This window comes from Eriocheir sinensis, chromosome 28, assembly GCF_024679095.1.
Source record: "Eriocheir sinensis breed Jianghai 21 chromosome 28, ASM2467909v1, whole genome shotgun sequence".
Classification (NCBI taxonomy): Eukaryota; Metazoa; Arthropoda; class Malacostraca; order Decapoda; family Varunidae; genus Eriocheir; species Eriocheir sinensis.
The window spans coordinates 29035-56968 of record NC_066536.1 but is presented as its reverse complement, the minus strand read 5'-3'; the positions used below and the strand labels follow the sequence as shown (position 1 = coordinate 56968).

The 27934-nt window shown below is 44.0% G+C and overlaps 1 protein-coding gene across 4 annotated transcripts; it reads left to right on the top strand.

Annotated features, from left to right (window-relative positions):
• Positions 1 to 533: 533 nt before the first annotated feature.
• On the top strand, positions 534 to 27394 carry LOC127004325 (guanine nucleotide exchange factor subunit Rich-like). 4 transcript variants are annotated; one of them, XM_050871873.1, is made up of 29 exons: positions 687 to 808; positions 1819 to 1923; positions 2906 to 3013; positions 3335 to 3487; positions 3957 to 4134; positions 4423 to 4556; positions 4944 to 5035; positions 5631 to 5737; positions 6177 to 6334; positions 6862 to 7056; positions 7449 to 7685; positions 8265 to 8537; positions 9217 to 9313; positions 9573 to 9817; positions 10152 to 10383; positions 10668 to 10774; positions 10980 to 11111; positions 11327 to 11566; positions 12017 to 12131; positions 12465 to 12601; positions 13100 to 13144; positions 17515 to 17757; positions 17921 to 18119; positions 18728 to 18816; positions 19784 to 19955; positions 20118 to 20308; positions 20862 to 21037; positions 21228 to 21709; positions 22001 to 27394. In XM_050871873.1, exons 3-28 carry the CDS (start codon positions 2972 to 2974, stop codon positions 21685 to 21687), a joined length of 4449 nt encoding a protein of 1482 aa, XP_050727830.1. In that variant the 5' UTR covers positions 687 to 808; positions 1819 to 1923; positions 2906 to 2971; the 3' UTR covers positions 21688 to 21709; positions 22001 to 27394. The 4 variants fall into 4 exon arrangements, with proteins under 4 accessions (XP_050727828.1, XP_050727827.1, XP_050727829.1 ...); XM_050871871.1 differs by lacking the exon at positions 1819 to 1923 and having other exon boundaries at positions 534 to 808; positions 9576 to 9817; XM_050871870.1 differs by lacking the exon at positions 1819 to 1923 and having other exon boundaries at positions 534 to 808.
• Positions 27395 to 27934: the final 540 nt, after the last annotated feature.

Genomic DNA, 27934 nt, shown 5'->3' with positions numbered 1-27934 from the left:
TTTATCAACCTTATTATACAGTTCAACCATTTGCCAGTCTAGTACTTAATTTATCAACCTTATTATACGGTTCAACCATTTGCCACTCTAGTACTTAATTTATCAACCTTATTATACGGTTCAACCATTTGCCACTCTAGTACTTAATTTATCAACCTTATTATACGGTTCAACCATTTGCCACTCTAGTACTTAATTTATCAACCTTATATTTATACGGTTCAACCATTTGCCAGTCTAGTACTTAATTTATCAACCTTATTATACGATTCAACCATTTGCTACTTAATTTATCAACCTTATTATACAGTTCAACCATTTGCCAGCTATACTTATTACCAAATCTATTACCTCCATGCACTATCCTCGAGAAAGAAAGAAAGAGAAATAAAGAAATAAGAAAGAAAGAGACAAATAAATAAATAAAGAGAAAGAGAGACAGAGAAGCGGCCTTTCCTTCCCTGTCAATCTGTTCCCTGTCCTCGTATTTCACCATAATCATCGTACATATAAGAGAAGAAGAAGAAGAGGAACCAGAAGAAGAAGAAGAAGAGGAGGAACACGTCAAAACACACAATGGCCGCGTGAACCCAAGAGGAACAGGAGGCGCCCCCAAGAGTAGTTTCCAAGAAGTCATGGAGTAATAGGACGAGGTGCAGGGGCCATGTATTACCCGGTGGGGCTGCCCAGGCGCCTCGGGGTCCCTGGGGGTGATGCCCACGGGGACGTGAAGGCCATAGTGTGTAATAGAGACAGAGTTCTCTTTGCCATCCTCACCGAGAAGGCCATTTTTATTTGGTTCAGCCGAGTAAGTGGTTAATTAGTGTTACGTGGGTATATTAGGTTAAGGATATTGATTGTGTGGGATTGTATTTGTTAACTCAAGTCTAATGCCATATTTGAAGCACCTTATGTCTTATTGGTCTTGTCTTTTCCTCCTCCTCTTCTTCCTCTTCTCCTCCTTCTCTTCTTCCTCTTCTCCTCCTTCTCTTCTTACTCTTCTCCTCCTCCTCCTATCTAATGGTAATGGTTCTCCTAATTCTTCTTCTACTACTTCTGTTTTCTTCCTCCTCCTCCTCCTCTATTATTCCTCTTCTTCTCCTCCTCCTCCTCTTCTTCTCCTCCTCCTCCTCCTATCTAATGGTAATGGTTCTCCTAATTCTTCTTCTGCTACTTCTGTTTTCTTCCTCCTTCTCCTCCTCCTCCTCTTCTAATATTCCTCCTCCTCCTCCTCTTCCTATCTAATGGCAATGGTAATGGTTCTCCTAGTTCTACCATATTACTGTTTATCTCCGCTACTATTACTACTGTTACAACTAAGTCTCCATTGCATCCTTATGATAATTAACCCTCAGTCTGTATTGCTTCCTTATTAAAATTAACCTGTATTGCTTTCATGTATTGCTTCCCTGTAGTAATTAACCCCGAGTCCATATTGCTTTTTTATTTTAATTAACCCTCAGTCTGTGTTGCTTCCCTATATATTTTCTCATATATTTCTTACTGCATGAATATCCTATGCTGTAATTTTATCCAGCCGCAAGACGTTTGATTTCCTCGTGCATCCACTGTGACGCTGCAGTATTATCCTCATCCTCATTTGCCACAGTGCAGTAGCGTTGTTTCCTCTGCTTCCTCTCTTGTGTATTGGGCTTATTGTCCTGGTTTTTGCATGATTAACCCTTGGACGGCGGCAGTATTTGCAGAATAGCTCCCCCCAAAATGAATGGTCCATATATAGTCACTGCCGACCATAGGGACATAGCATAAATATAGTTTCGCCGCATAAGAGATGTTTTAACTATCGTCTACATATAGATTCTACCGCAGTCTGGAAGTGTTGTTATATTTCTGCCATACAAAACTGACTGACTGAATTTTGGACCGTCTATACTCTATATAGAGTTCCACCGCCGTCTAAGGGTTAGTGTATATGTACTATTTTCAAATGCATCCCCAAATTGATGTCTTCTCCGGCCTGTCGTTCTGTTTTCTTTTGTTGGAGGAGCACATAGCCTGCTTTATTGTTGTTTTTGTTTTTTGCCCTTGAGCTGTGTCCTCCCTTGCCGTAAGAAAAAATCCAGACAATGATTCCATGAGCTCACTGGCTCCTGAGTGTGAAAGGAAGAAACTGAGCTTTGAGAATAAACTGTTTAAGTGCCATTATCATGGTGAGAAGTTGTAACTCTGAAGCCTTTGATGTGTGGCTTGTTGTGCAACACATGTGACAATGATGAAATTAAGTAAAGTGCCATGGCTGGTTGATGTCTTATAATTTTACTCATTATTATAGAACTTCAACCCGTCCGTTGCAATTGGCACAGATTTGTCTTTCACAGTTAGCCTGGTTACATATACTCCCAGGTCTTTCTCTGCCTCTGTGGTGAATAGTGAAACATTTCCTATGTGGTATTGGTAGACTGGATATCCCCTCCCAAGGTGCAGGACTTTACGTTTTTGTTCATTGAATTGTAGCAGCCACTTTTTTGTTCCATTCCTGTAGTTTAGTGTGGTCTTCTTGTTGGAAATCTGCAGTCAAGGGGTTAAATATTGTATTATACACACTCACAGAATGCAACTGTTATCTATTAGCATTATTTCTAATGAGAATAGATATATAATAAATTCAAATTATAGGTAATTTACTTGAAAAAAATCTTTCCAAAAACCGAAGTGTATAGGCTAACTTATGTATGCATGGTGCCTATATTTATGTATATTATGTATTATACTCATGTGTATATGTTGTGAACTGGCTCCTTCCCCTGCTTACCCTTTCCTTCCCTTCCCTTCCTTTCCCATCCCATCACAATCAGATTATCAAGTGCCCACAATGCAGTAAGCTAATTTTGTTTGATTTTAAATTTTTTCTTGCTCTTTCTCATCCCCGTCAATGTTTCTCCAGCCATGTGTGCCTGTGGTCGTCCACCAGAGGTCGGAGGAGTCAGTGAACAGCAGCGGCACCAACCAGATGCTGGAGTGGCGCCACGACTCATCCATGATAGTGGTTGGCGTAAGTATTTGAGGATGAGGCTCACATACTAAATAAAACCTTTTGGCACCAAAGCACATACATTTGACAAGCTTTCGACAGGCTTTCGTAGGATTTGTGGGGGGCATTTCCATGGCTAGTTTTATGAATCAGTGCTCCCTTTGTATGTTAATCACTGCCCCTATAAATGAGTGTATAGATGAGCTGCCTTTCAGCCACATATAACAGATAGAAATAGAATAGAATAGGGATAATAGAGTATACGTAGCCAGTCAGTGTAGTTGTTATAGCTGTGGAAATGGAAGGCAATCTTGTATGTTAATCACCCAGTGTCCCTTGCAGACTAACAAGAATCGGCTGATCTTCTACTCTATCGTGGTGGATGAGTCTCGGCGGGAGGTTTACGAGCAGAGGGACCCGCCCAACCCCACCCTCAAGCGGGAGTCTGCCGAGCTGTATGCCTGCGAACCCATCCCGCCTCTCATGTTCTCCACGGTGAGTCCTGGGATGGATTTTGATGCTCCTCGGAACCGTGGGGAGTAACAAAGGAAAATATTATCCATTCTTAGTTCTTACCACAAAATGTTATGTCAAAATATTGCCCCCCCCCCCAAAAAAAAAGTTTTATTGTGTTAGTGTGAGTATGGGCAATGCCTTTCCCTTCCCTTCCCGTTCCTTCCCCTCCCTTCCCTTTCGACCCTTTCATTTCCCTCCCTTCCCTTTTCTTCCCTTCCTTCCCATCCTTTCCTTTCCATATCTTCATCCTTTCCCCTTCCCCAGCTATCCCTTCCCTTCCCTTCCTTCCCTCCCTTCCCTTTTTATTCGTTTCCCTTCCCCTCCCTTCCCTTCCCTTCCTTTCCATCTCTTCATCCATTCCCCTCCTTCCCTTCCTACCTATTCATTTCCCTCCCCTTTCCTCTCCTCTCCCTTCCCTTCAATGCCTTCAGTTTGATGGTGTTTTTAGGCTTTTGAGACCGAGGTGAATGGAGGCGTGACTGGGCTCGTGTGTCTAAGGGACGAGCTGATGGTTGCCACAGGCTCGGGCCATATCCAGAGGCTGTGTTGGGACGGCTCCGTCAACTACAGCTACTGTGTGGACCTACGACGCGTCCCATTCTGCGATGATCAGCTGGTAATGAAGGGTAAGTCTCCGAGGCTCTTGACTTTGTGGGCTATACCCAGTATTTTTAAACAAATAGGCCCCCCGGTCCTCCTGTTTGAAAAGCCTCTCATCGTAAAAGTTAACCTAACGTAGCCTAACAAATCCCCAAACAGTTACTATAGGTCTTGACACAGAAAATTCATATATGCTTTCTTACTAATGAGACATTCTATACAACAAATTGACATCATTCTTTAGGTTAGGTTCGGTCTCTAGGGGTTGTGGTATGTGTGGGGGGGAGTCCAATGTGTTTAATCTTGCCCTGCAGCGGTGCCCCTAGACGCTCCAGGAGTTCATGTGGTGGACCTGGAGTACTCCCCACTGGTGGGTGGGTTTGCAGTGGTCCTCAGCGACGGTAGGGCAGCTTTCCTCACCGCCTCCACCCTCAAGTTTGATCCTAATGTGAGTTATCCACTTATTATGCAAGACTTTTTTTTTTTTTAACTGCCTTCCTAGCTGTAAGAAAAATGCTTCCTGAAACAGCCTGTCTCTGAAGTATATATGTTTTTTTATATAGATTTTTCATTGTAGTCATTAGTTTTTTTTTTTTAGCTCCCAAGAGTTTTCATACATAGCTTCTACATGGTTTCTCGGTATTTCCATGAGCACTTTTATGACCCTGGTGGTAGTTTGACAAATCTTCTGTAACATGAACCTACAAAACTACTTATTAGAGTCCATTTAATCTCTTTCTCGGCCTTTGGAAATACTTGATGTGAGAGTCGAAAGCGTTTAATAATTCCATCCTGACTCCGACTCCACACCCGTGACCTGACCTTCCCCTTCCAGGCCGTGCAGGGAATTTGGGCGCGGGAGTTGGAAGACGCCACGTGCTCTGCCATCAACCACAAGTACCGCCTGTTGGCATATGGACGAGCCAAGTGAGTACTGAGGATAAGAATGTACTTGCTCTGTGGATCTTTTTCAGAGGTCAGAATAGGAGGAGCACACTAATGCACACCCAATGCTGTTTTTCTACCCTCATTTTCATGCCATATTTAGCTGTTTCTTGGCCACTCATAGCCTCAAGTTAACTGCAGAAGACAAGTTAATATGCCAGACACCTACTCCCATGCATGATATCAAATTTATCTCTGTGAGGTGCCTGTGTGGCTTCCCATATCCCTCACTCCTCAGATACTCGAAAGTCAAGCGCATTGCCTAAACAGTGACTTGCCAAAGTAAATACTGCCAAACAGGAAGTTTCACTGTGCTTAATAATCTCGTTCAAGTACATCAGTTCCCCTTATGGCAACAACAGCTGATAAGTGATTTTTACTAAGCCAACAATATGTTATCCATGGCTGCTTGAATGGGGCCTAATGCTTCTTGGACAGAGTGGCATCTAAGGCTTCTCGTCTCATCAACTCCCCTCCTCTTACTGACAGTCTTCTACCTCTTAAATTCCCCTGCCATGTTGCCTCTCTCTCTATCTTCTACCAATGTTTTCATGCTGACTGCTCTTCCACTCTACAGTTCCCAGGGCGTGGTGTACCTGGTGGACGAGGCAACAGGCGGCCTGGAGGTGTCCCACAGAATGGTGCTCTCAGACAGGGACTACGGAGGGTCACCAGGGCCAGTGGGTGAGTGTCCTTTACCTAATCTATCATTATTTATCTCACATCCCATTGCTGAGAGTGAGTGTTTGTTCATTGTGAAACTAATAATGTACCCAAAAATATATAAACCACTGCTTTTATGCATATACACAGGGTGGTTTTGTGTACAGAGATTCAGCTGTTTGAAGCCCTTCTATCTGTTTATTTGAGCCTCTGTAGGCCAAGGCTTAAGAGAATGGAGGTAGTAATAGTGCTTCCATTCCTTTGCTGTCTTTATTTGAGTTTGTGTAGGCCAAGGTGTAAGAGGAAGGAGGTATTAAAAGTGTTTCCATTCCTCTGCTTTCTTCATCTAAGCTTCTGTAGGCCAAAACTCAAGAAAAAGAAGGTAGTAATAGTGCTTCCATTCCCTTGTTGTGTCTTTATTTATTTACTTACGTAGTCTCATTCCTTTGCTGCTGTCCAGGTTTCATGAAGTGGACTCCTGATGGCACTGTATTGGGCATGAGCTGGACAGGAGGAGGGTGGTCGCTGTGGAGTGTGTTTGGCTCCCTGCTGACTGTCTCTCTGCGCTGGGATTACTCCGAGGATCCACTGTCTCATGCTATTACGATAACAAATATGGTAAGTAACCCTCCGCCTTATTTTGTACTGGTCCTATGGTCATATTCTTTAAACATTTTGGGGGCCCAAGCACACACATATTTGACAAGGCTTTCATAGTAGTTCTGGGCATTTCCAGGGGTAGTTTTATGACCCTAGTGGTAGTTTGACCCTTTTTCTGTACCATGAACCTAAGAAACATATTTGACAAGGCTTTCATAGGAGTTTTTGGCATTTCCAGGCGTAGTTTTATGACCCTGGTGGTAGTTTGACCCTTCCTCTGTACCATGAAACTAAGAAACACACATTTGACTAGGCTTTCGTAGGAGTTTTGGGCATTTCCAGGGGTAGTTTCATGACCCTGGTGGTAGTTTGACCCTTATTCTGTACTATGAACCTAAAAAAACAATTAGAATCTGACTGATCTCCTACCTGGCCTTTGGAAATAGTTGATGTGAGTGGAAACATCTGAGAATACCAATCGTTGTGTTCTGAGCTTTATATCGATCATGGTACAAGACTAACACTGCCCTTCTTTATTTTTGCAGGAGTGGGGAGCAGAAGGCTACGAGCTGTGGTGTGTCCAGCAGCACGAGGGGGGCAAAGAGTCAAGCTGGAGTCAGACATCCTTCACTGGTACAGAGGATGATAAGAAGGAGGAGGAAAAGGAAGGAGGCAGTTCAGGGACGTCTGTTTTGCAGTTTTCCTTCATCAAGAGTGCCCTCACTGTTAACCCATGCATGGTAAGGAGCCTCAAAAGACCAAGAGGGGATGTGCTGTATATACACTGACTGACATCCATATCTTCAATCCCTCACCAAACAGATATAGTTTTTAATGTTGTTTTCATCATCAGATTTCAGACTGTGTTGGGTTAGCTAATTTACCATGGAACACAAACTTTATTTACTTGTTTTTATTTATTTATATATTTATTTTTTTACAGTAAAGGAAGCAGCTCAAGGGCATAAAAAATAGCAGGAAAAAAACCCTGCTCTGTATATAAAAGAGTGTATGGATGAGTGACCAAAAAAGAGGTCAACTTTGGGTCTTGATACATACTGAGAATATCATTGTCTTAGAGGTACAGTTTCTCCTTGACGCTTCACTCTGTACCCCCTCCCTCCCCCCACAGAGCCGGCTGGTGAGGGTTCTCCTACAAGGCAGCGACCGTCTCTATCTCAACACTGGCGAGGGTCTCATGAGGGCTGGGTCAAGTCCAGCGCAGGATTCCCTCTCGTTCTTCTTTGACGACGATGAGGAAGGTGCCTTTGAGGACCGCGCCAGCACCCAGTTCAGTGTGGCCGCCAACAAACAGTGGATCGTGGTGCCCATCCCTTACAAGTACACCTCATCCAACTGGCCAATCAGAGTGAGTTTACTGACTACTGAGGTTTTGTATTACAGTTGTCCCTCAAATAGTACGGTTTCCAATAGTTCGGTTTTGGTTTTATACGGATTGTCATTGAAGATCTTTTAGGATTTTAAAATTTCCTGCTCGTCAGGAAATTTAAAAATCCTAAAAAATCTTCTTAGAAAATCAACATAAAACCAAAACCGAATTATTGGAAACTACTATTTGAGGGACGATTGTATTATTATTATTTTTTTATTTATTTATTTATTTTTTAGCACATGAACAAACTGAAGTATGTTGAATATTTTGGGGAGAGATTTTATTCTGGATTTAGGTTCACATTTTTAAATGTTTCTGGCTCCCATTACGTCTATTTCCCAAGGCCACAGAGAAGATTAACCAGGTTTTCAAATTGGGTGCTTTTTCCATATAAAATTATCACCAGCATCACAAAACAGCCCATGAAAATCCCAGCATCTTCTACGTACGAGAGGCTTTTCAAACAGGGGAACCGAGGAACTGATAGGTTTAAAATACAGGTTTCAATCTAATCATCATCTTCCCTAATGTCACCCTGCTTTTCCCTCCTTCCAGTACACCTGTGTGGACGAGGCAGGTCAGCTGGTGGGTGTGGCTGGGCGCAACGGAGTCACTCACTACTCCTTGAGGTTGAGACGATGGCACCTGTTTGGTAATGAGAGCCAGGAGCGAGATTTTGTGGTGACGGGCGGCCTGCTATGGTGGCGCTCGTCCTGGCTGGTTCTGGGGGCTTACAACATCCCCGCTAACACGGACGAGCTGCGCCTCTACCCCCGTGACCACAAGCTGGATAACTTCTTCCTCACCACTGTCCCCCAGCCAGCACAGGTACGCAGCGATGGGGATGTCAATCTATATCTCCAACGCCTTGCTCCCTCACAAGGACTTGGGGGTGGCCATGTCAGAAGTGTCCCCATCTCTCCCTGTTCTGGCACTCCCTCTCAGCACACTCAATCCTGCTACGTCCAACTCACTCACCCTATTGATCCACGTCAGACATGGGAACACCTATAGCATATATCGTCACCTTCGTCAACTAACCACCTAAGTCATTATTTTCTACTTCTCAGGAAATCAGAAAAGAACCATCATTTGGCTTAAAATTTTGGGAGAAATGAAAAGTCCAATTCTAGAACACTCAAACCCTGAATGTCAAAGGCAACTACAAAGATAGGTATCATATGTTGAAAAATTGATACAGACAAAAACCTAGAAATCTATGAAAAATGACTTAGGCAATTATTTTATGAGTGTGACAATACAATAGCTCTTACTGTCTTGGCCCTGTCGGATTTTCTACTCAACAATTTATGAGTAATTGCGCTGTTTTCATGATTTTCTGGTACTTGTTTGCTTCTATTTAAGCATAAAGAAACAGCAGAATTGTCCAATAAGCAGAGTTATTGGAGGGCGAATCATGAAGGGTCCACTGTGTAATTTTTATTCTATGACATTCAGTTTCATTTAGTTAGAATCTATTTTTATTTATTTTTTTATCTTTTTCCAGGTGTTGCTGCTGAATATCTATGAGGACCAGCTGATTGTGTTGACTGCTGACTGCCACATCACCGTGTACAACCTACAGCTCTCTCAGACCAAGTCAGGTATGGGATTTTTTTTTTTTTTTTTTTTTTTTTTTTTTTTACAACAAAGGAGACAGCTCAAGGGCAACAAAAAGAGTGCAGAGAAAAAAAATCCCGCTACTCACCGCTGCCTTAATAGACAAAAGTAAAGAGTGGCAATAAGGGAGGTCAACTTTGGGTGGAGATAGAATAATTACTTCTACTATACTAGGAAGGAGAGATGATTGGGTGTCCATGAGAGGTTGAACATACTGAGAGTCTGAAGGGTTGGTCCTCCCAGCAGGTGGTACAAGCAGCGTGGTGGTGTCGCGGGTGCAGGAGGTGGACATCTCTGGGCTGACCGTGCATCCAGCCTGCGTGGTGTCTGTGCTTCTGACCAGCCTGCGCACCGAGTCCTGGCAGGCCAACAGCGGCCACCACAGCCCCTTGCCGGCCCAGAGTGTCATCATCAATATCTCTGGCAAGGTCCTCATGATACAGAGGGATCAGCAGCAACCCATCGGCTCCCCAACCAACGGAAAACTGGTAGCAAACAGGTTCCCAGGGGTAGTTTTATGACCCTGGTGGTAGTTTGACCCCTTATCTGTACCATGAACCTAAGAACTGCATATTTGACTAAGCTTTCACAGGAGTTTTGGGCATTTCCAGGGGTAGTTTTATGATCCTGGTGGTAGTTTGACCCTTTTTCTGTACCATGAACCTAAGAAACACATATTTGACTAAGCTTTCATAGGAGTTTTGGACATTCCCATATCCTAAACTGATAACTTGGGTAAAAAGTCATGTGCACCGTGGCATATTATACTAAGGTTAACATCACTTCTGCTGTTGTTTTCTGCATGTCTGTTTCTCTCCCCAGTTCCACAGTGCCCAGATGACTCCCATTGTGCTGGCATCAAGCTGTGAGGCTCTGTGGTGCAGCAGCTGCACCGTGAGCCACAAGCCCCACCTGAGCCACGCCCTCTGGCTCCATTGTGGGGTTCACGGCACGCGCGCTTGGCTCCCCCTATTCCCAAACTCCTCGGATAAGTCCCACACCTTCATGGCCCGGAGAATCATGCTGCCCTTCACTCCGTCCATATATCCACTGGGTAGGTAATGCTGAAGTTGACAGATTGTTTTCCTGTGTAATCTTTTATAGTTCACATACAGACAGGTTTTGCTGTTGTTGAATAAAGAGTTTTCTGAAGGGAAGCACCGACTGTATTTACTTTTCGCTACATGAGGCTCTTGCTCCGTGATCAGGATAATGGCTTAGGAAACATAATTTTACATGCCTCAGAAACTTTATTGCAAGAGAGTTTGTATAGACAGGCAGACCATATGCCTCAACTTTCACTGAATGTTTGTTTTGATTATGTTTTGTGGCCCGCAGCTGTCATGTTTGAGGAGGGCATCCTGCTGGGCGCTGAAACTGACACCTCCTTGCTGGCCTGTGACGCTGCCTCCCACCACCAGCCCCTCACTGTGGTCGAGCGCACTGTAAGTCATTTTTTATTATGGTTCATTTCGTTTTTGTATGGTAGCGATAGGGTCTTGCCACTGATGAATACCAAAATAACGCTTTTCACAGTGACACTAAATTAGAATTGATTCCAAATTTCTACAATAATGTTTGGATTCTCTCAAATAACATTTTTTTGGGGGGTGTCACCTGTGTAATGTTCATGGTTTGTTGTCCTTTCAGAGTCAGGTTTACCTCCACCATCTGCTGCGGCAGCTGTTGCGCCGAAACCTTGGCTACCACGCCTGGGAGGTGGCCAACACCTGCCGGGAGCTGCCATACTTCCCCCATGCCCTGGAGCTGTTGCTGCACCAGGTGAGGCTCCTCCTGCCATGTCACTGAGAACCATTGGGACAGAAAATAATGATGGGGAGAGGAAAATTAGGAAATAGGGTGAAGAGAATGGAGAGCAGGTAAAGTCTGCTGCACAAGCCTTGTCTTAAGGGATTTTCTCTTGTATGAGTGATATTCTGTAGGTATTTCCCTGATGATAGTTGTGGTGATAACTGACACGGGTATCTGGCCTGCAGGTGTTAGAGGAGGAGGCCTCCAGCAAGGACCCCCTCCCAGACTGCCTGCTGCCCCGAGTGGTGGAGTTCATCAGGGAGTTTCCGGTGTACCTCCAGACGGTGGTGCAGTGTGCCCGCAAGACTGAGCTGGCACTCTGGCGCTACCTCTTCTCAGCAGCCGGCAGCCCCAAGCAGCTCTTCATCCGAGCACTGGAGGTTGCCCAGCTGGACACAGCAGCCTCATACCTCATCATTTTACAGGTGGGTGAGGAAGGAGTAGTTAAGTGGGGTATTATTTTTTGTCTAATTTCATGGCATTCGTTTGACAATAGTTTAGGAAAGTAGTGTCCAATCACACAGGTAACTCACACCTTTTGCCTTGTTTTGGTTGAGGTCATTTTGTCTACTGCCCTGATTACTAATTTTGGGGTTTACATAACCCGTCAGCTGCGACTGGCATGGATTTGGCTTTCAATGTTAGCCTGGTAACACATTCTCCTGGGTCTTTCTCTGCCTCTGTGGTGAATAGTGGAGTTTTCCATGTGGTATTGGTATGCTGGATATCCCCTCCCAAAGTGCATGACTTAACATTTTTCTTCATTGAATTGTAGCAGCCACTTTTTGTTCCATTCCTGTAGCTTAGTTATGTCTTCTTGTAGGAAATCCACAGTCAAGGGGTTAAATGAAGTTTGCTTTGCTTCCCTGTGGCAGAATCTTGAGAGTGCCTCCGTGAGCCGCAGCCTGGCAACGCGTCTCCTCGATGCCACTCTAGAGGCCGGGAAGTGGGACCTCAGCAAAGACCTCATCCGCTTCCTGCGCTCCATAGGTGAGGAAGACTCTTGGGGACTCTTGTGAGGTGTCCATTCTCCAGAGGCTCACTAGGTTAATAATATTTCATACCACTCATCATCATAATAATCATTCATTTTTCATGAGTTTACTCATCTTTAATATGAAGTTAGACAGTCTATTATCTATGCTATTACTCATTCCTTGCCAAAGTTCCTGTGTTGCAGCAGTCAAGTTTGACCGCTTGACCGCCACTTCCTCCAACTTGATATTCACTAAAGTTGAAATGCAAAGTCTTGGTTGCATTAAATTTAAACACCACCTAGCCTGGTCTGAATATCTATGTAAATCTAAGGACATATTCTTTCAGACCCAACAGATCTGGACTCTCCCAAGCCCTCGGTGCCCTCCTGCGGCAGTACAAAGGTCGGGTTCACGCACGCCACCCCGCCTGTGTCTCCCGCGTGTGTGGACGAGGATCTCTCAATGATCCTCCCAAACACTCAGGTACAAACTCCTTAACGTGTAGTTATTACCCTTGCTAGGACGAAAGGATCAATGCCTAGCTGTGAAAATGTGATGAGATATTGGGTAATGAACACCACATCAGTAAGAGGAAGAAGAAATAGAAAGAAAGGAAAAGAAAGAGAAAGAATGGATCAGATTAGGGCATACTGTAGGAGTGTGCATGAGAGAAAGCCATTATCAGTCTGGACGTTAGTGATTACATCGTAGCTAGCATGTTATCATTCATGCGTCCCTTCATAAGACGACCAAATCCCATCCTTTTTTCGTTCTCTTGCCATGCTGTAGCTCTTTATTTACCTTCCTCCCCGACACTAAACCAGACTAAATCCCTCCCCTTTTTTTGTTTTGCCATGCTGTAGTTTTTTAATTTACTTTCCTCCCCGAATAGACTGATTTTGAGTTGTTCTATTGCATGAGAATCCGTTCATCTACATTGTGACTAATTCCTCCCCGTGCACTGGTGGGTCCGACAAACAGATGTTGTTGAGAAGGATCCCGTCTGTTCTGGTCCTCCTGCCACAGGTATTACAGACTTTGATGTGTATTCTGTTTGGTTTTGTTCCCATAGTGCTGAGTCTGTTGCATGATTAAGCATATGTTCTCTGCCCTTCTACTGTGTGTGTGTGTGTGTGTGTGTATTTACCTAGTTGTGACATACAGGAAAAGAGCTACGTTCGTGCTGTCCCGTCTCCATATCCTCTCTTATCCAACTTTTCCTTAAAATCATGTGTGTGTGCGTGTGTGTGTGTGGTTACCGAGTTATGATATACAGGAAGTTTGACCTCTCAGCCTGTCGTTCTTTCTACAGTGTCTTGTGGGCTTTCTTTTTTCTTGTTGTTGTTGTTGTCTTTGATTTTCCCCTTGAGCTTTCTCCCATGCTGTAAATAATAAAAAAAAAGCTCCTAGGGGTCTTATGTCCAAGTTTGTGTATCAAGTCGGGCTTTGAATTCATGTCTCCTTGTCATACACAAACTTTTCCAATCGCTAAAAGATCAGGTTGAGATATCATTTCTGCTATGCATGCACTGTTCAGCCAGCCAGCAGTGATCTGATCTCACTGCTGGCCCAACAGTGCAAGCCTAGCAGAAATTATATATATATATATATATATATATATATATATATATAGATATATATATATATATATATATATATATATATATATATATATATACATACATACATACATACATACATACATACAGTAGAGCCCCATTTAACGTGAGAATTAGGTGGATGAACGCGGTCGCGCTAACTGAATTCGGCCTAAATGAATAAAGTAACCAATATGAAAAAATTATTTGGTGCACACGTGGGTCTGACTTTCAGGTTTGATAATTACTCAAAATAATCACTCACATTAAAAAAAAAACCCTACGATTGGCTGACCTCTGGAAACACGCTTGTGATTCGCTGTGAGTCCGATGACGTCATCGCCGGTGCTCACCCGGTCAGCAGCCTCGCTGCCTTAAGGCAGTATCACACTGGCCATTTTCTTCTAACCGTTGTGGCTACTGGCAACGCCCGTGCGCCCATCCGGGAGCGAGTTGTCAGTTCACCATAACCTGGTGTCACACTGAGCCCTATTCTTCCCACCACGTTGGCGGCAGCTTGGACAACCAGCAATTCCAAATTTTCCGGGTGTGCGTCACACACGGCCAAGGTCAGTTGCCCATATCCACATCCACAACGTAAACAAAGCACTTGCCCTGTATCAACATGGTGTCGTCTGCTAAAGTAAGGGCTCTCGCGGCTTGTGCCGCGCATCATGGCGGCTTGGCGCAATTTTCAAAATTCAGTTGTGGTGGCTGCTCGCGCTAACTGAGGCTTTCGCGCTAATTAATTATTTTCTTGGTAGGTGGTGGCTCGCGCTAATTGCGGTTCGCGCTAATTGATCTCACGCTAAGTGGGGCTCTACTGTATATCTTCATGTCATCTTATTGTGATCGGAAAAGCCCGTGCATAACATCTTTTTCAAGACCATTCCAGGTGTTAATGTATCTATGGACAGGCTTTGTTTCTTGAGTAGTACACAACATGTCCCTATCCAGAGCCTCGGTGTCCTTGAATTCCTTTGTGATTTCTCATTGTACTTTCTCTTGGTTTTCCTCAAATTGCTTCTTTTGTTGCTTGAGAGTTTCACTGAGATCCACTTGCTCCTCAACTGTACATGTCCCTACCCAGAGTCTCGGTGTCCTTGAATTCCTTTGTGATTTCTCTTCGTACTTTCTCCTGGTCTTCCTCAAATTGCTTCTTTTGTTGCTTGAGAGTTTCACTGAGATCCACTTCCTCCTCTTCCTTATTTTCCTCCACCAGTATTATTCTCATGTTTGATCTCCATACACTCTTCATGACACTTAAACATTTCAGGGCCTAAGCACACCTATTTGACAAAACTTTCGTAGGATTATGGGCATCTCCAGGGGTAGTTTTATGACCCTAGTGGTAGCCTGACCCTTCCTCTGTACCATGAACCTAAGATAGCACTTGTAGGAACCCGACTGATCTCCTTTTTGGCCCTTGGAACTGGTCGATGTGAGAACCTAAAGTACCAAACAGTACCGACCTTAACCCTTGTCTCACTCTGCCCCGATATTTCATTGTTTTTCCTTTTCCTCCTTCAATTATTGGTTTTCTAGCTTGTGGTGTTCTATTTTTTTCAGACACACAGAGCACTTAACACACACTGCCTTTGATAATTCACAAGTGTTGCCTTTGAACACAGTCTGTCTCTCACTTGAGCAAATTTTTCTTCCTGCAAAGCCTTCAATACACTTTGCAGGCTCTTATAATCTATGCATATTTTTGTCTGCTAAACCTTCTACTTGTACCACCCTGCTCAGTCCGTGGCCAAGAGTCCTGTCAGTGGGATCAAAACCTTCTATAGTGAGATCAAAACATTTTATCAGTGGGATCAGAACCTTCTGACAGTGGGATCAAAACCTTTTATAGTGAGATCAAAACATTTTATCAGTGGGATCAGAACCTTCTAGCAGTGGGATCAAAACCTAGTATAGTGGAATCATAGCCTTCTAGCAGTGGGATCAAAACCTTCTAGCAGTGGGATCAAAACCTTCTAAAATCTTATCGTTGGTGAGTGGTGGGACTGTTTACGTACATCCACTTCTTCCATCTTGTGGCAGCAGAGCTCAACTTTTACACATTCTTATTTCGACTTAATTCCATGAGGTAAATTTTCGTGCTAGGTTACAGACAGGACCCCCACTTCACTGCATCCCTCATCCCCTCCCATCCTTGCAACACTAGGCACACACTGTTCTTTGTATATTATAGTGGCAATGTTATTACTTGAATCCTGGGAATGAGTGAATGGACTTGTCGTGGCGGCATCTCAAGACATTAGTCCATATTTTTAAAGGTATTGGCACCTCGGCTTGCCTGTTCGAAAAGCCTCTGGTCGTAGAAGTTGCTGCTGGGATTTTCATGGAGCGTTTTATGATCCAAGTGATAGTTTTACATGACTTCTGCGCCACAAACAGAAAAAAACCGGTTAATCTTCTCTGTGGCCTTGGGAAATACTCGTAGTGGGAGCCAGATACATTTAAGAATTTGTACAGTTGTGTGTTAGGGGGGTGGGACAGGGTTGTGTGTGGGGTTGTGTGCATATACTTGTGAAGATATTGTGTGTGTTTTGGTGTGCATGTGCATGTATGTAAATGTGTGTGTGTGTGTGTGTGTGTAGGTGTATATTACCAGTTGATTTTTCCACTGAGGTCCATGTCACACCATCGCGATATGAGTGTTCTGTGGGCCAGCTTTGCTTTAAGAGATTTGGGCGAGTCTGCTCATCCTCAGTGAAACATATTATACATCCCTGTGTCAGCTGGGACTGGTAAAAATCTGCAGCCTCTGTACAGCTGCCTTTGTGCTAATGGGGGGAAATACGAAAGAAATGAACCTGCAGATATGTGGGGACAGGTGTATTTGTCGCTGCGTGGTGGTGCAGTCAGCGTGTCTAACTATATATCTGCTGGCCTGGGTTCAAATTCCAGCCCACCCAGCTGTTCATCCTTCCCATTGGGGTGGTTGATTAAGTGGGTACCCTGGGGAAACCTGGAGGAGGTAAACTGTGGGAACCTGGACGTTGCACTGACTCTATCCCAGGTTGATGGCTCCTCACCCATAACAGACAGACTCCAGGGCCAATGGTACAGATAATGAGCACCACACCCATGCCAGCTATAGTGTATGCTCTCACACACACACACACACACACACAGCGTTATGGAGACGGGACAGCACGAGCCTAGGACGGCTCTTTTCCTGTATTTCACAACTAGGTAAATACACACACACACACACACACACACACACATACTCTCACACACACTTTTTGCAACAACATCAGCAATAAGTCATACACTGTTATGGATGGAACTTTGGCTTCACATATCTAAGGCCTGAAATATAGCAGAGAAGAGACGGGGTCAGTTCCTCACTGTTGCCACATCAGCCAAAACACAGCCTGAGGTTTGGGTTTAAGTAGAGCAGGGCACCGAAGGGGGCAAACAATATTCACTAGATTTGTAGAAAGGACTCAGTTTACAAAGCTGGCTGGGAGATCTGATTACCTAGACCTTGATTGGTGCTGTTCAGTTTTGTGGTGAACCAAAAGTTCATCTGAAGAGAGTACTTAGATTTATAAAATATTGATGTATATATTTTTTTAGCCTCGTGAAATGGGAAAATTAAAGGAGCCAGCAGATCAGATACTGACAATGGGGAATACTTAAACTGATACCATATAGAGATTTTTTAGCTGTTTGTGACATAGGAAAGTTAAGGGAGCTAGCAGTTGAGATACATCAGAGTCAGTGTCTTGGTTAGTTTGGGGCTAACTTTCGCTTAATGATTGACTTGTGTTTTGGTAGGTGCTGCGTGGGCGTTCCTTCTCCTCAGCCTCGGCCCCAAAGGTACCCCTGGGAGAGAGTGCCCCGGCCAACCACCAGTCCGTAGTGAGGACCACCTCAGACTCCGCCAAGGTCCTCCCAGACACCACAAGGCCGAGCCAAGCCACGGCCACCACTCGTAAACGCTCCAGCAGTTCTCTCAGCCGGGAAGTTTCGTCGGCGGAGGAATTCTTTCTTGACGTAATCCTTCAGAGACACGCTAAGGTCAGTTGGATGTTGGGTTGATGTGAGACTTGTTGTAGCTTGTTATGGGAGCTCTAAATTGCTCTCTCTCTTCTTGTCATCGAGTTTCTTAATCTTTCCATCATAAAACCAGATTCATCCTCAGTGTCCCAAGTCCTCACAGAAAACTCTTGAACGCCCACAGAAACTGCTTCTTGGGGGCCGTCTCAAGGACCTCGGGACCATGGCTGCCCACCTGGACTTCCCGTTGGTGTCCTGGCTGAGGAGGGAACGTAACCGGGCCTCGCGCGTGGATGACTTCGTGGCTTCCCTCAAACAGGTCCATCGTGACTTTTCTTGGCCCTATCCCTCAGTCCCTTCCTCTCAGATACGACGCTACTCAGGTTTGTTATTCTTCACTGTGGACCTTTTTTTTTACATTGTAGCTTGTTATATATTGCTTGTTGTATATTGCTCTCTCTCTCTTCCACATATGGATAGGTATTGCCAACCATACCCTGCCTCCTCTCCTCCCTTCTCACTCTCACTCTTTTAATAAATAGGATAAAGATTAAGGAAGTATTTTTATCATCTCTTGGTATCCTGATAATAAATGATAGAAAAAGGAGGAAGTTTTAAGCTATCCAAAACACAAAAAATTGTTTGCCGAGGACTTTTTTACCAACTAATACTTTTCCTGTTGTTTTCGTGATGCGCATTTGTCGAATCTGAATTTTCCGAGCTTTCCCCGGCACCAGTTATTTGCCAAGTGTGAGGCTTTGTACTTTGAGACACTACACTTTCTTTTATTTCTTCATTCTCTCATGCACTATACAGATTTGAAGGTTGAAGTTTACTAGCAAATATATTCCGTAGTGAAATTTGAAGCTTGTTTTACTATGATTTGTGTTCTGGACTGGGTGATTTTGTTGTTAAGATAATTATAGTCTGTAGAAGAAGTGTTATTACAAAGCTTTCAACTTACTGTGGATCCCTAACTAACCCCGGACAGTGTCGATGGCGCGTGGTGTGGCCGGCGCCGGGGAGAATGCATCGCTGGTGGAGGAGAGAATGCACGGCCTGTCCATCACAGTACCCAAGGTGAGGTTTGTTCAGTATTCTCTCTGATTTTGCTTTATTTCATTTTGATTTTTCCATAACCTTGAGGCTGTGGGTGTTTATATTCTTTTCTTTCCCGCACCATACTTTTCTTATTCATCATCATCATTTCGTTTAACGTCCGTTTTCACCCTTCCTGAGCGGTTGGACACTTTCTGGCTCTCCTCCATTTTACTCTGTCTTCTGCCCGATGCTCATCCAATCCCGTCAAAGCCAAGTCTTCCTGTATACACCTCGACGTTTTCCTAGGTCTACCAACTGGTCTCTTTCCTTCTCCCTCCAGTCTCTCCAAAACTCCCAGCACTGTATCCTCCCCTGCTCTCTACATGTCCAAACCATTGGAGTCTTTCCTTTCTGAGCACTGTTTCCAGTTCCTCTACTCCACATCTGTTAGTTACATCTGCACTGGACACCATGTCTTGCCACCTGATCCCTGCCATATACCTCAGCATTCTGCGATCACTTGTTCTCAATACCTCCATCAATTTTCTAGTTAGAGCCCATGTTTCTGCTCCATACAACATCACTGATCTAATACACCATATATACCATACTTATACCATACCATATTTTTCTTATTCCTTTTCTTATTTCTTACTCTTCTCATAGTAGGCACCGAATACCAGAGTTATTTTTTTACTAAGCTCACTTACTCTAATGCTATCACACCCATCAAGTTCATTTTGGTCTCATTATATTTGGCTTACCATGAACTTGTCTTTGACTAATGTAGAAATTCATAACTCAAGCAAATCTCTATACATTTTTTTCATCAATTAATGCATCTATGTTCAATCTATTACAGTTTTATGATGGATAGCATCTAAGTTGTTGTATTCCCTGGCTATAAATCAGTTCTCATGTACTTATAAAGAGAATGGAGAAATAAGACTAGGTTGATTTGTGTTCACAATAATGTAGGACCACGGATGTATTTATTACTTGGTAGATTGCATCCCTGGACACTGGAGAGATTGGCGACAGCGGGTACCTGAGCCAGGCCACGGGGGACACCCAGACTGTCACCCCCCAGCACGGGCCACACTCACCTGTTTCCCTGCCCTCCCCCACCGACATGATGCCCCGTCAGGCCCTCCTTCTGCCACACTCCCTTGCAGCTGGTGAGTATGAAAGACAGGGTTTGTAGTGCACTGTTCAGCCAATGGCATGCCTTTTCCCTTCCTTCCCCTTTGGTCCAGTGTTGTGCAAAATAATGGACTCTTAACCATGCATTTCTCCAGCCAGTGACATCACTTTTCCCCTCTCTGCCTCCCTTCCACCAGGCGACAGCATGAGCGTGATGAGCGAGGAGGGCACAGTGTACGGCGACGACACCTCAAGCCTGTGTGGTGACTGGGGTCCTGACGGCGGGGACCCCACGCGAGACCTTCTCTCTCGCCCCCCTGACCCCCCGCCTCAGCCCACCCCCAGACCACCACCCCATGCCGAGGTGCAGTTGAGATATCTCCTGCAGGTGTGTGTATTTACCTATTTGTATTTAGCTCTTTGTGGTTTTCATGCCCTGAGCTAAGCTGGGATAATCGTGTCTCCTTGTCTGTATTTATCCAAGTTCTCCTTTATTTGATGTACACTTCCCACCTCCACAGTCTATCTATATCTCCAACACCCTGCTCCCTCGCTGGAACTTCCCTCCAGGGGGTGGCTGTGGCATTAGCATCTCCATCTCTCCCTGTTCTGGCACTCCCTCTCAGCACACTCAATCCTGATACTGCCAACTCTCTTACTCCAATACTCACTCATGATCTCCTCCTCTAAACCTCTAAAACTGTACTTCTTTTTATCCTTCAGACATGTTCCCTATTTCATCTTTTTACTGTGTTCTCTCAGCCCCCTCCTCCTCCCCTCTGTCGCAACCAGCTTGCTTCTATCCAGTTTGTCCAGTCCACTAGTAAATTTGTACCAAGCTATTAAGTCTCCTCTTCCCTCTCCTGTGTGTGTGCATGTTCCCAGTGTTCAGTTGCCTCCATTCTCTGTTGGTGAGGGTAAGTAATCCCTCCATGTGCCAGGTGCTGCTCGAGGCTGGGTGTCTGGAATGGAGTGTGGTGGTGGCGGTGGTACTGCGTGACGCCCTGGCCGTGCTGCGTGTAGTGACGCTGGCAAGGGCGCCCGACGTGCCGGCTCAGGTCATCAACAGACTCTCGGCAGGACTCCAAGATCTTCTCCTCTTCACTAACACAGAATGGTGCGTTGAGGTGTAATACTGTCTGAATTTTTAATCTAAATCTCTTTCTCTAAAGGAGTACATTCGTGGTAGTTATGCTCCACCAATCCTAAACAATTCCATCCTAGTAAAGTTCATCATAGTCCATAAAATATGTTTGTGGAGTCCTTACTGCTAATATAATAGAATTTTCCTTTGTTTTGGGGCACAGCTTGGGCTACCAGAACTTTTTAGGAGCCATTGTCAGTCAAATCAAGGTGCTGGAGAGGCTGGCCAGCACCAGGGAAGTCTCCCGGACACCCAGCCCCCCATCCTCCCGGCCTCCCTCAACCAGCCGGGAGTCAGAGCCGTCTTCAAACCCAGAGGCTTGTGCAAGAACCACCATCCAAACCACACCACCAATGTCCACCCAGCAGCAGGCAGCCCCACAGCAGGCATTGAAGCAACAGCAGCAGAGCCAACAACCTGTGCAACTGTCGCAACAAATTCCACAACAGGCACAGCAGCCAACCCTCACAAGGATGTCAGTCTTGCCCCGACAGACCTCAGCAACGGCAGAAACCTTGGCCGAAGAAACCCTGTCTCAGGCCTCTGAGGAGGAGCTGCTGGTGCAAGAGGAAAATCCCGTGGCAGTGGAGGAAGGGGGCAGTGCAGCGTGTGTGGTGTCGTAGACAACCGTGTGACACCATTCAGGTAGGCTGGAAATAAATCTGCACTCTTATTCATGGTACCTTGAATCCTCAGATGGCTTATGGTCCTAATAGAGTTCCCATGTTGTCATTAAGATCTGTACCTCCATGCTGACACCCTCTGGTCAAACTCCTCTCCTTCTGCCATGAGAATCAGTCTTGTTTTGCAACATGTGTGTAAAAAGCGTGATTGCTCTAACCATGCAAACCAGCCCCCATGTGCCTCATCTTTATGCCTCTCAGAAGCTCTTGAAGATGTCCTGTGTCCTAAAGAGCAAATCTCTTCTCTCCTTAGGTTGGAACAGAGCCACTCCAAGTATGTCGTATGTGTCCATCTCATCACTGACCAAAGGAGATGCTGCTCTATGCTAGCCATTCTGTAAGGCTGGTGTGTGTGTAGCAGGTGAGTAAAAACTGTTAATGAATAACAGGCAACAGTATAGCTGGTGAAGAATTCCTTGGTCTTGCTCATCACACCTCGCAGTAAGGTCAGTGTAGGTGCCCATGAGGAACAGTTTTGTGACTGAACAACAAGGTGCTGACATAGTCTTACTCTGGTGTTTTCTGTTAGTTACAACCAACAAGAGGACATAAAAACAGTGTAAATATTATTGGGTAGAAATTATGGTCAATTTCCACTTAGGGTACTCAGATCTCTGCTAAAAACAACTGTTTAATTTTTGTTTATAAGTAAGCTCAGGAATACACTTCATTGTGTGATGTGCCAGCTGTTGCCTAGGAAATTGAAGCACTATTTGAGTGAGCAGAGAGGGCTCAGTAATGGTCAACAATAACACTGATAATTTTGTACAAACTCAACATAGCAATATGATACGACAGTCACTTACTGGACGACAGCAAAGAGACAATATGATACAACAGTCACTCACTAGATGACAGCAAAGAGAAGAAATCAAAGAGAAGTACACTTAGGATCATATTACTTATCACTAGCCAAGAAGCTATCATTGCCGCAAATAAACAGACTTTGAACCAAACAAGAAGGAAGCAACTCAGCATTTGATGGAGACATTTAATACTGAATGGTGACAGAAGGAAGCTGCCCTGTCATTTAGTGTCAAGTAGCCTTGACCTGTAGGTGCTTCAGCATATCATGAAGCTGCTGTTTTGGAGATCACACCCATTGAGGACAGGATCTGGGTCACAGTGGATATCATTATCAGTCCCTTGCATCCTCCTTTTTTCATCCTCTTCCCCACCACCTGACTGACTGTCACTGCTATTTGCTCTTCCGTCCACCTTGTAATACTGTTATTTGTGCCCACCATTTGTTGAAAAGTTTCTAGCCATTCACAACTGTACGTCAGCGCTTCATCATGTTACCAACCACTTTTCTCATAAATATCTTCCCACTATGGACCTTACATGAAGAGCCAGCCACACACTGATGTTGGTCTTGGTAGACAATAATATATTTTGCCTCTCAGTATAATAATAATAATGATAGGCTTGTTGGTAAAGTTTTGCTTCAGTGGAGGTAGGTTTGTAAGCATCAACATGAGCAGTCTGAATGTCTCTTGAGGACAGCAGTCGACCCTGTTGATTATTTTGTACTAAAACTAGAGATTTGGTGATAAATATAACATGATTAGTCAGATGTGTCCAAGGGGCAGTAGTGCCCTTTGCCAGAGTCAAGGTGAAACGTATTATTTAATAGTTATATATTAAATATGTTACAAGAACTACTATGTGCTTACTGTAAATATTTATAGCCCAAGGGTAGGCGGCCCCAGTGTCGACGCTGTGTGGTAATGAAGTGGTGGTGGGCTGAGGCCATCACACGGAGGAAGTGATCTATGATTTGTTTTGTGCTGCAGCAAGGACTCTTTTATCTGAACGGTTTACACTCAGAGAGCTTGATAAAGTGATGCTTAAGAGTTTGTATTGCATTTAATGAAACATGATTCTTCCATCCATTAATGATTAAGAAAAGATGTGATGTTAAGTTTTTGTACATTACCGGCTAGGGTACACTACATTTACACACCAGTGACACAGGAAGTAGATCTACGATGAACCAGGAGACAGAAATTACCAAACTCTTAAGCATATGTGAAGATCATCAAGGTTCATATGCTAGTTGATAGGAAAAACCCATTATGATACAGACCTTGGATTCCTTAGACTTGATAACTGAGTAAATTATGCTTCCCGATAAAAGAGTTTCTTCTGTGCTCTCAAGTATTACTGAGGGTCCAAAGTGACTAGGATAAGTTTCCAAGAGCTTTAAGATATAGCTTCATGGCAGCCCAGGGAGTGGCAACACTACTACAGAAACAGTTAGTGTACAGTCTGTATATGATTGTAGATACACATATTTATGTAATATATAGGAACGTGTGTTCTATATATAAGGGGACCTGAGATTTACAACTGTAAGGATTGAAACTAAGCTCCCCATGTTTATTTCTATATATGAACCTTTCCTGCTGCGGGAATGGTAAGGTTAAGCTCATAGAAACAAGTGCTGGAAACCTCAGCTGGGAACACCTCTTCAGTGGAATTCCTGTGCCTGTGGTGCTGTGTGTCCTGGTGGTGATGCAGCACAGTGGTTACACTCTGGGTAGTCCCCTCGTGCAGGTGAAGCATAGATTTTACAATATTTTAAGTGTACTGTGAAGGCTAAGGTGCTGAGGGTGTGAGGGTGGGCCAGGACTCCCAGCAGAGGTTTGCTCATGAGAGATATAAATGGTTCAAGTTGAGATTCCACTATTGTTACATATTGTTTTGTACAGGAAAGTATTTTTCATCTTTTCAAGATTCTTCTTTTGTAAAGCTGAAGGAAGGCTTTCTGCTCAGTGGCTGTCTCTCAGGCGTCAGTGGTGAGTCACCCGGCACAGGAACGATCAGACGGCTTTCTGTCAATTACTTGGACGGCGGCAACTTGCTCACTAATATAAATATCAAACACATGGTTGTTGCATAACTGTCAGTGTTTGGGTGTATGGGAACAGTCACACATTTATTTTCTCCAGGTTTTCCTTACTGGGGTTATAAGGCAAAACTGACCTTTGGACCTACATACCTCCATGGGGTTCCTGCTCTAGCTGATAATGCATTCACTTAGTTGTACCAGTGTATTTATGCCTGCTTACACAACACTTAAATTCAGGAGTTTTACCAATAATTCTGAAGATACAAAAGCTTGTGCCAATACCAAAGCTTGGTTTAGGAGTTTAATATATTTTATGAACAGAATGTGTATTGCTGGAAAATTTACAGTTTTGACAGACCAGACACTGAGCCTCATGGCCAGCAAGATGTGCGGAACACTGCATTTCAACATTACTTTGTCTTCCAAGGCTGGGAGGGAGGAGTCTTAGTGCTAAACTCATGAAAACAAACATGGCAAATTATATGGTTTTTATATATACATTGAAGCAGTGGGGTGATAAGTTTGGTTTTCCATTTCTTGGCAGGTTACTGGCTTGCTGTGTGAAGGGAATGTAACAGTGAGTGAGTGGTTGCCTTTGGTTTGTTTTGAGAGTCATGGTGTGTTGTGCACCATAAATTGGCATTGGGTTTTAATTGGTGATGTCACGTATCATAAGAAATAACTTCCTGATGGTAAAAAATATCTATTAGTTTGTGATCCTTGATGTGTTTGGCTTGGGTTGCTGGAGTGTATTTATTCATGTTATTTTGCACAAGGTGTTAGCATCCAGCATTGCCACAGTTCCGGCAGTTCTGTGATAGTTGGAACACTGAGGACTCACTGTTTCACCAAGCCAGTCAGAAACCAAATTGGAAAAAAGACAATTGGAGATATGCATTTGTGGTCATGTAGCTTTTCTCACCCTAGTCAAAAGGATATTTCTCAGTGGCAGTTGTTTTATGTGGTAGTAGAAACCAGAAAGATATTTTGTATACTTAATTTTCCCTTACATCTTGTGTGTGAATGACTGAGAGACGGCAGACCACGGGTGCACCAGATGGGCCCTGGGCTGGAGGGTGACTGCATACTGGACCTCAGGCCTCATCAGGTTATCCCTGGCGCTGCTTGAATCACAAACACAGCGACCAGTATTGATAATCCCCACACTATCATTTATCCTCAGATAGGCTGTCCAATCCTTTCTCAGATATATTATTGTAATCATTAAAATGCATAGATATATTTATTGTTTGAGTTAAAATAATATTCATGGACTGCTTCATTCAGGATACTTGGCTAAGCACATGTACTGAGTTTCACGTCCGGAGAACGGAGAATTGGAAACCGCAATCTGTGTTGTATCCATAATGTGTTAGCTGCCTCGTGTCACCCATGGAGAATCACACTTGCATATTGCACAGGGATTAAGAACATAAGAATGTAAGGAGTCTGCAAGGGGCCAGTTGTTCTTATGTTCTGAATGCTAAATCATACCTTGTTCACTGTTTACTGACTGGGTATTTTAGTATATCATAATGTTTGGGCATGTTGGAAAGTATAAGGAATGATCAGAAGTGGGTGTGGATGGCCTAGCGGGCAGTGCAGAGTTGTGGACAAGTAGCTGTGGCACGGTTCTTTATCAAGGCTCTTTTTGGAACAACCTTTGTATGGTAGTGACTTGATTTTATTATACAAACTCCATTATCACATTAAATCAGCACACTTTTGTAAATCAAGACAGATCGTAAGGTATGACTAGGGTAACAGTTTTAGAGGGAGTACAGCGTTTCCTCGGTAAACGAATATATATTTAATAAGACAAAAATTGAAGATGCAATGCAATGTGCAATAATTTATTACCAAGCCCAGCAGTAGTCTCGTGTCAGTCATGTGAGTGAAGGAATCAGTCGGTTTTTCAGATGTAAATTCAAACTTGAAATAATAAGTTGCATCCTGTCATGCATCGAGGTAGTGGAATCTGAAAATGTTATTGTCTGGGATGGTAAAAGTTGATGCGTTGAAGTGGGCAAGTTTACATGGCCAGCAGTGGAGCCGCAGTGTTTCTCAAAGTGTTGAAAATAGTATCTGTGTGTATATGTATGAAGATGTTTGGATGAAAACTATCAGAGGCTTTGCTTGGACATGGGTAAACACACACACACACACACACATACTCAAGGCATTTGTGGTCTGATGGTCCTAAGATCCTCATTTCATTGTTGTCTATTTTTTCCCCCATTATTTAGTTTTCGTATTTGTCGTAGGGAACCAGAAAGTAAGCCATTGTGACTCCTATAGTCCTAACTTTAACATCAACCAAATTTTGCAGTCTTATTCATCCTGGTAAACCTATGAGTGAAAATTTGCTGAATAGGTCATAGTTTTATTGATTTGTTGGCGGTTAAATGTAAGTAATGCCTATACAACTTAATTTAAGCAAGACACAAACCTCATTCTGCCAGATACCACTGTGAGAGCTTACATTGTACCATGGAAGTGTGTGTGTGTGTATGTGTACATGTGTGTGTGTGTGTGTGTGTGTGTGTGTGAGCTGTTCTCTAGGTAAAGCATTTTAACTTCCCTTTCTTGTCTGTATTTATTTTATTTCCACAACATTTTATTTTTTGTCTCCTCCCCTCCCTCCCTTACCTACACAAATAAACGAAGGCTGATCACACCGTTTCCCTCCTGCTGTAGCAATACACTGTCACCTGTAAGGTTGTTGTTGTTATTGTTACTCATGATGTAGCTGCTGCTGCCATGTCAATATTAGATAAAATAATATTTTTATTATCCAAGTGTTTTCTTGAATCCTTTAATGTTCCTGCAACTGTCCACCCAAAACTGTGTCCTTTCCCAGTTTCCCTCCTGAATAATTTTTCTCTCCACTGGCCATGCCACACCCTGAGGACTGTACCCTTGACTCTAGTTCTCCCACATGTTGCCATGTGTGGCGTCCCTGTAGGGCTGGGAGGTGGGAGTCCTGGATGGCATAGTCACCTGCTGCAGCTAGCAACACATCTCTTTGGTCCCTCATTCTAGCCGAGACAGGCCTGGCTTAGAAAAGTCAGTTAGCTAGTCTGCGTGGCCATGACTCAAGTGGCAACCACTGTGTCAGGTAGTGGCTGCATATACTCTCCTGCTACCCCAGGGGCTGTTGGGTTTATAGGCCTTCTCCTTGTAGGGCTCTGTGGTGGGTGGGGGCATAGGAAAGTTGATTCTCTATGACATGTTCATGGCATCCAGTACTCAAACAGGCCTGGGGGGAGAACACCACTGCCCTGCCAACCACACCCACACCCACCCACCCACAGTCTTGGGGACTGCCAGGGT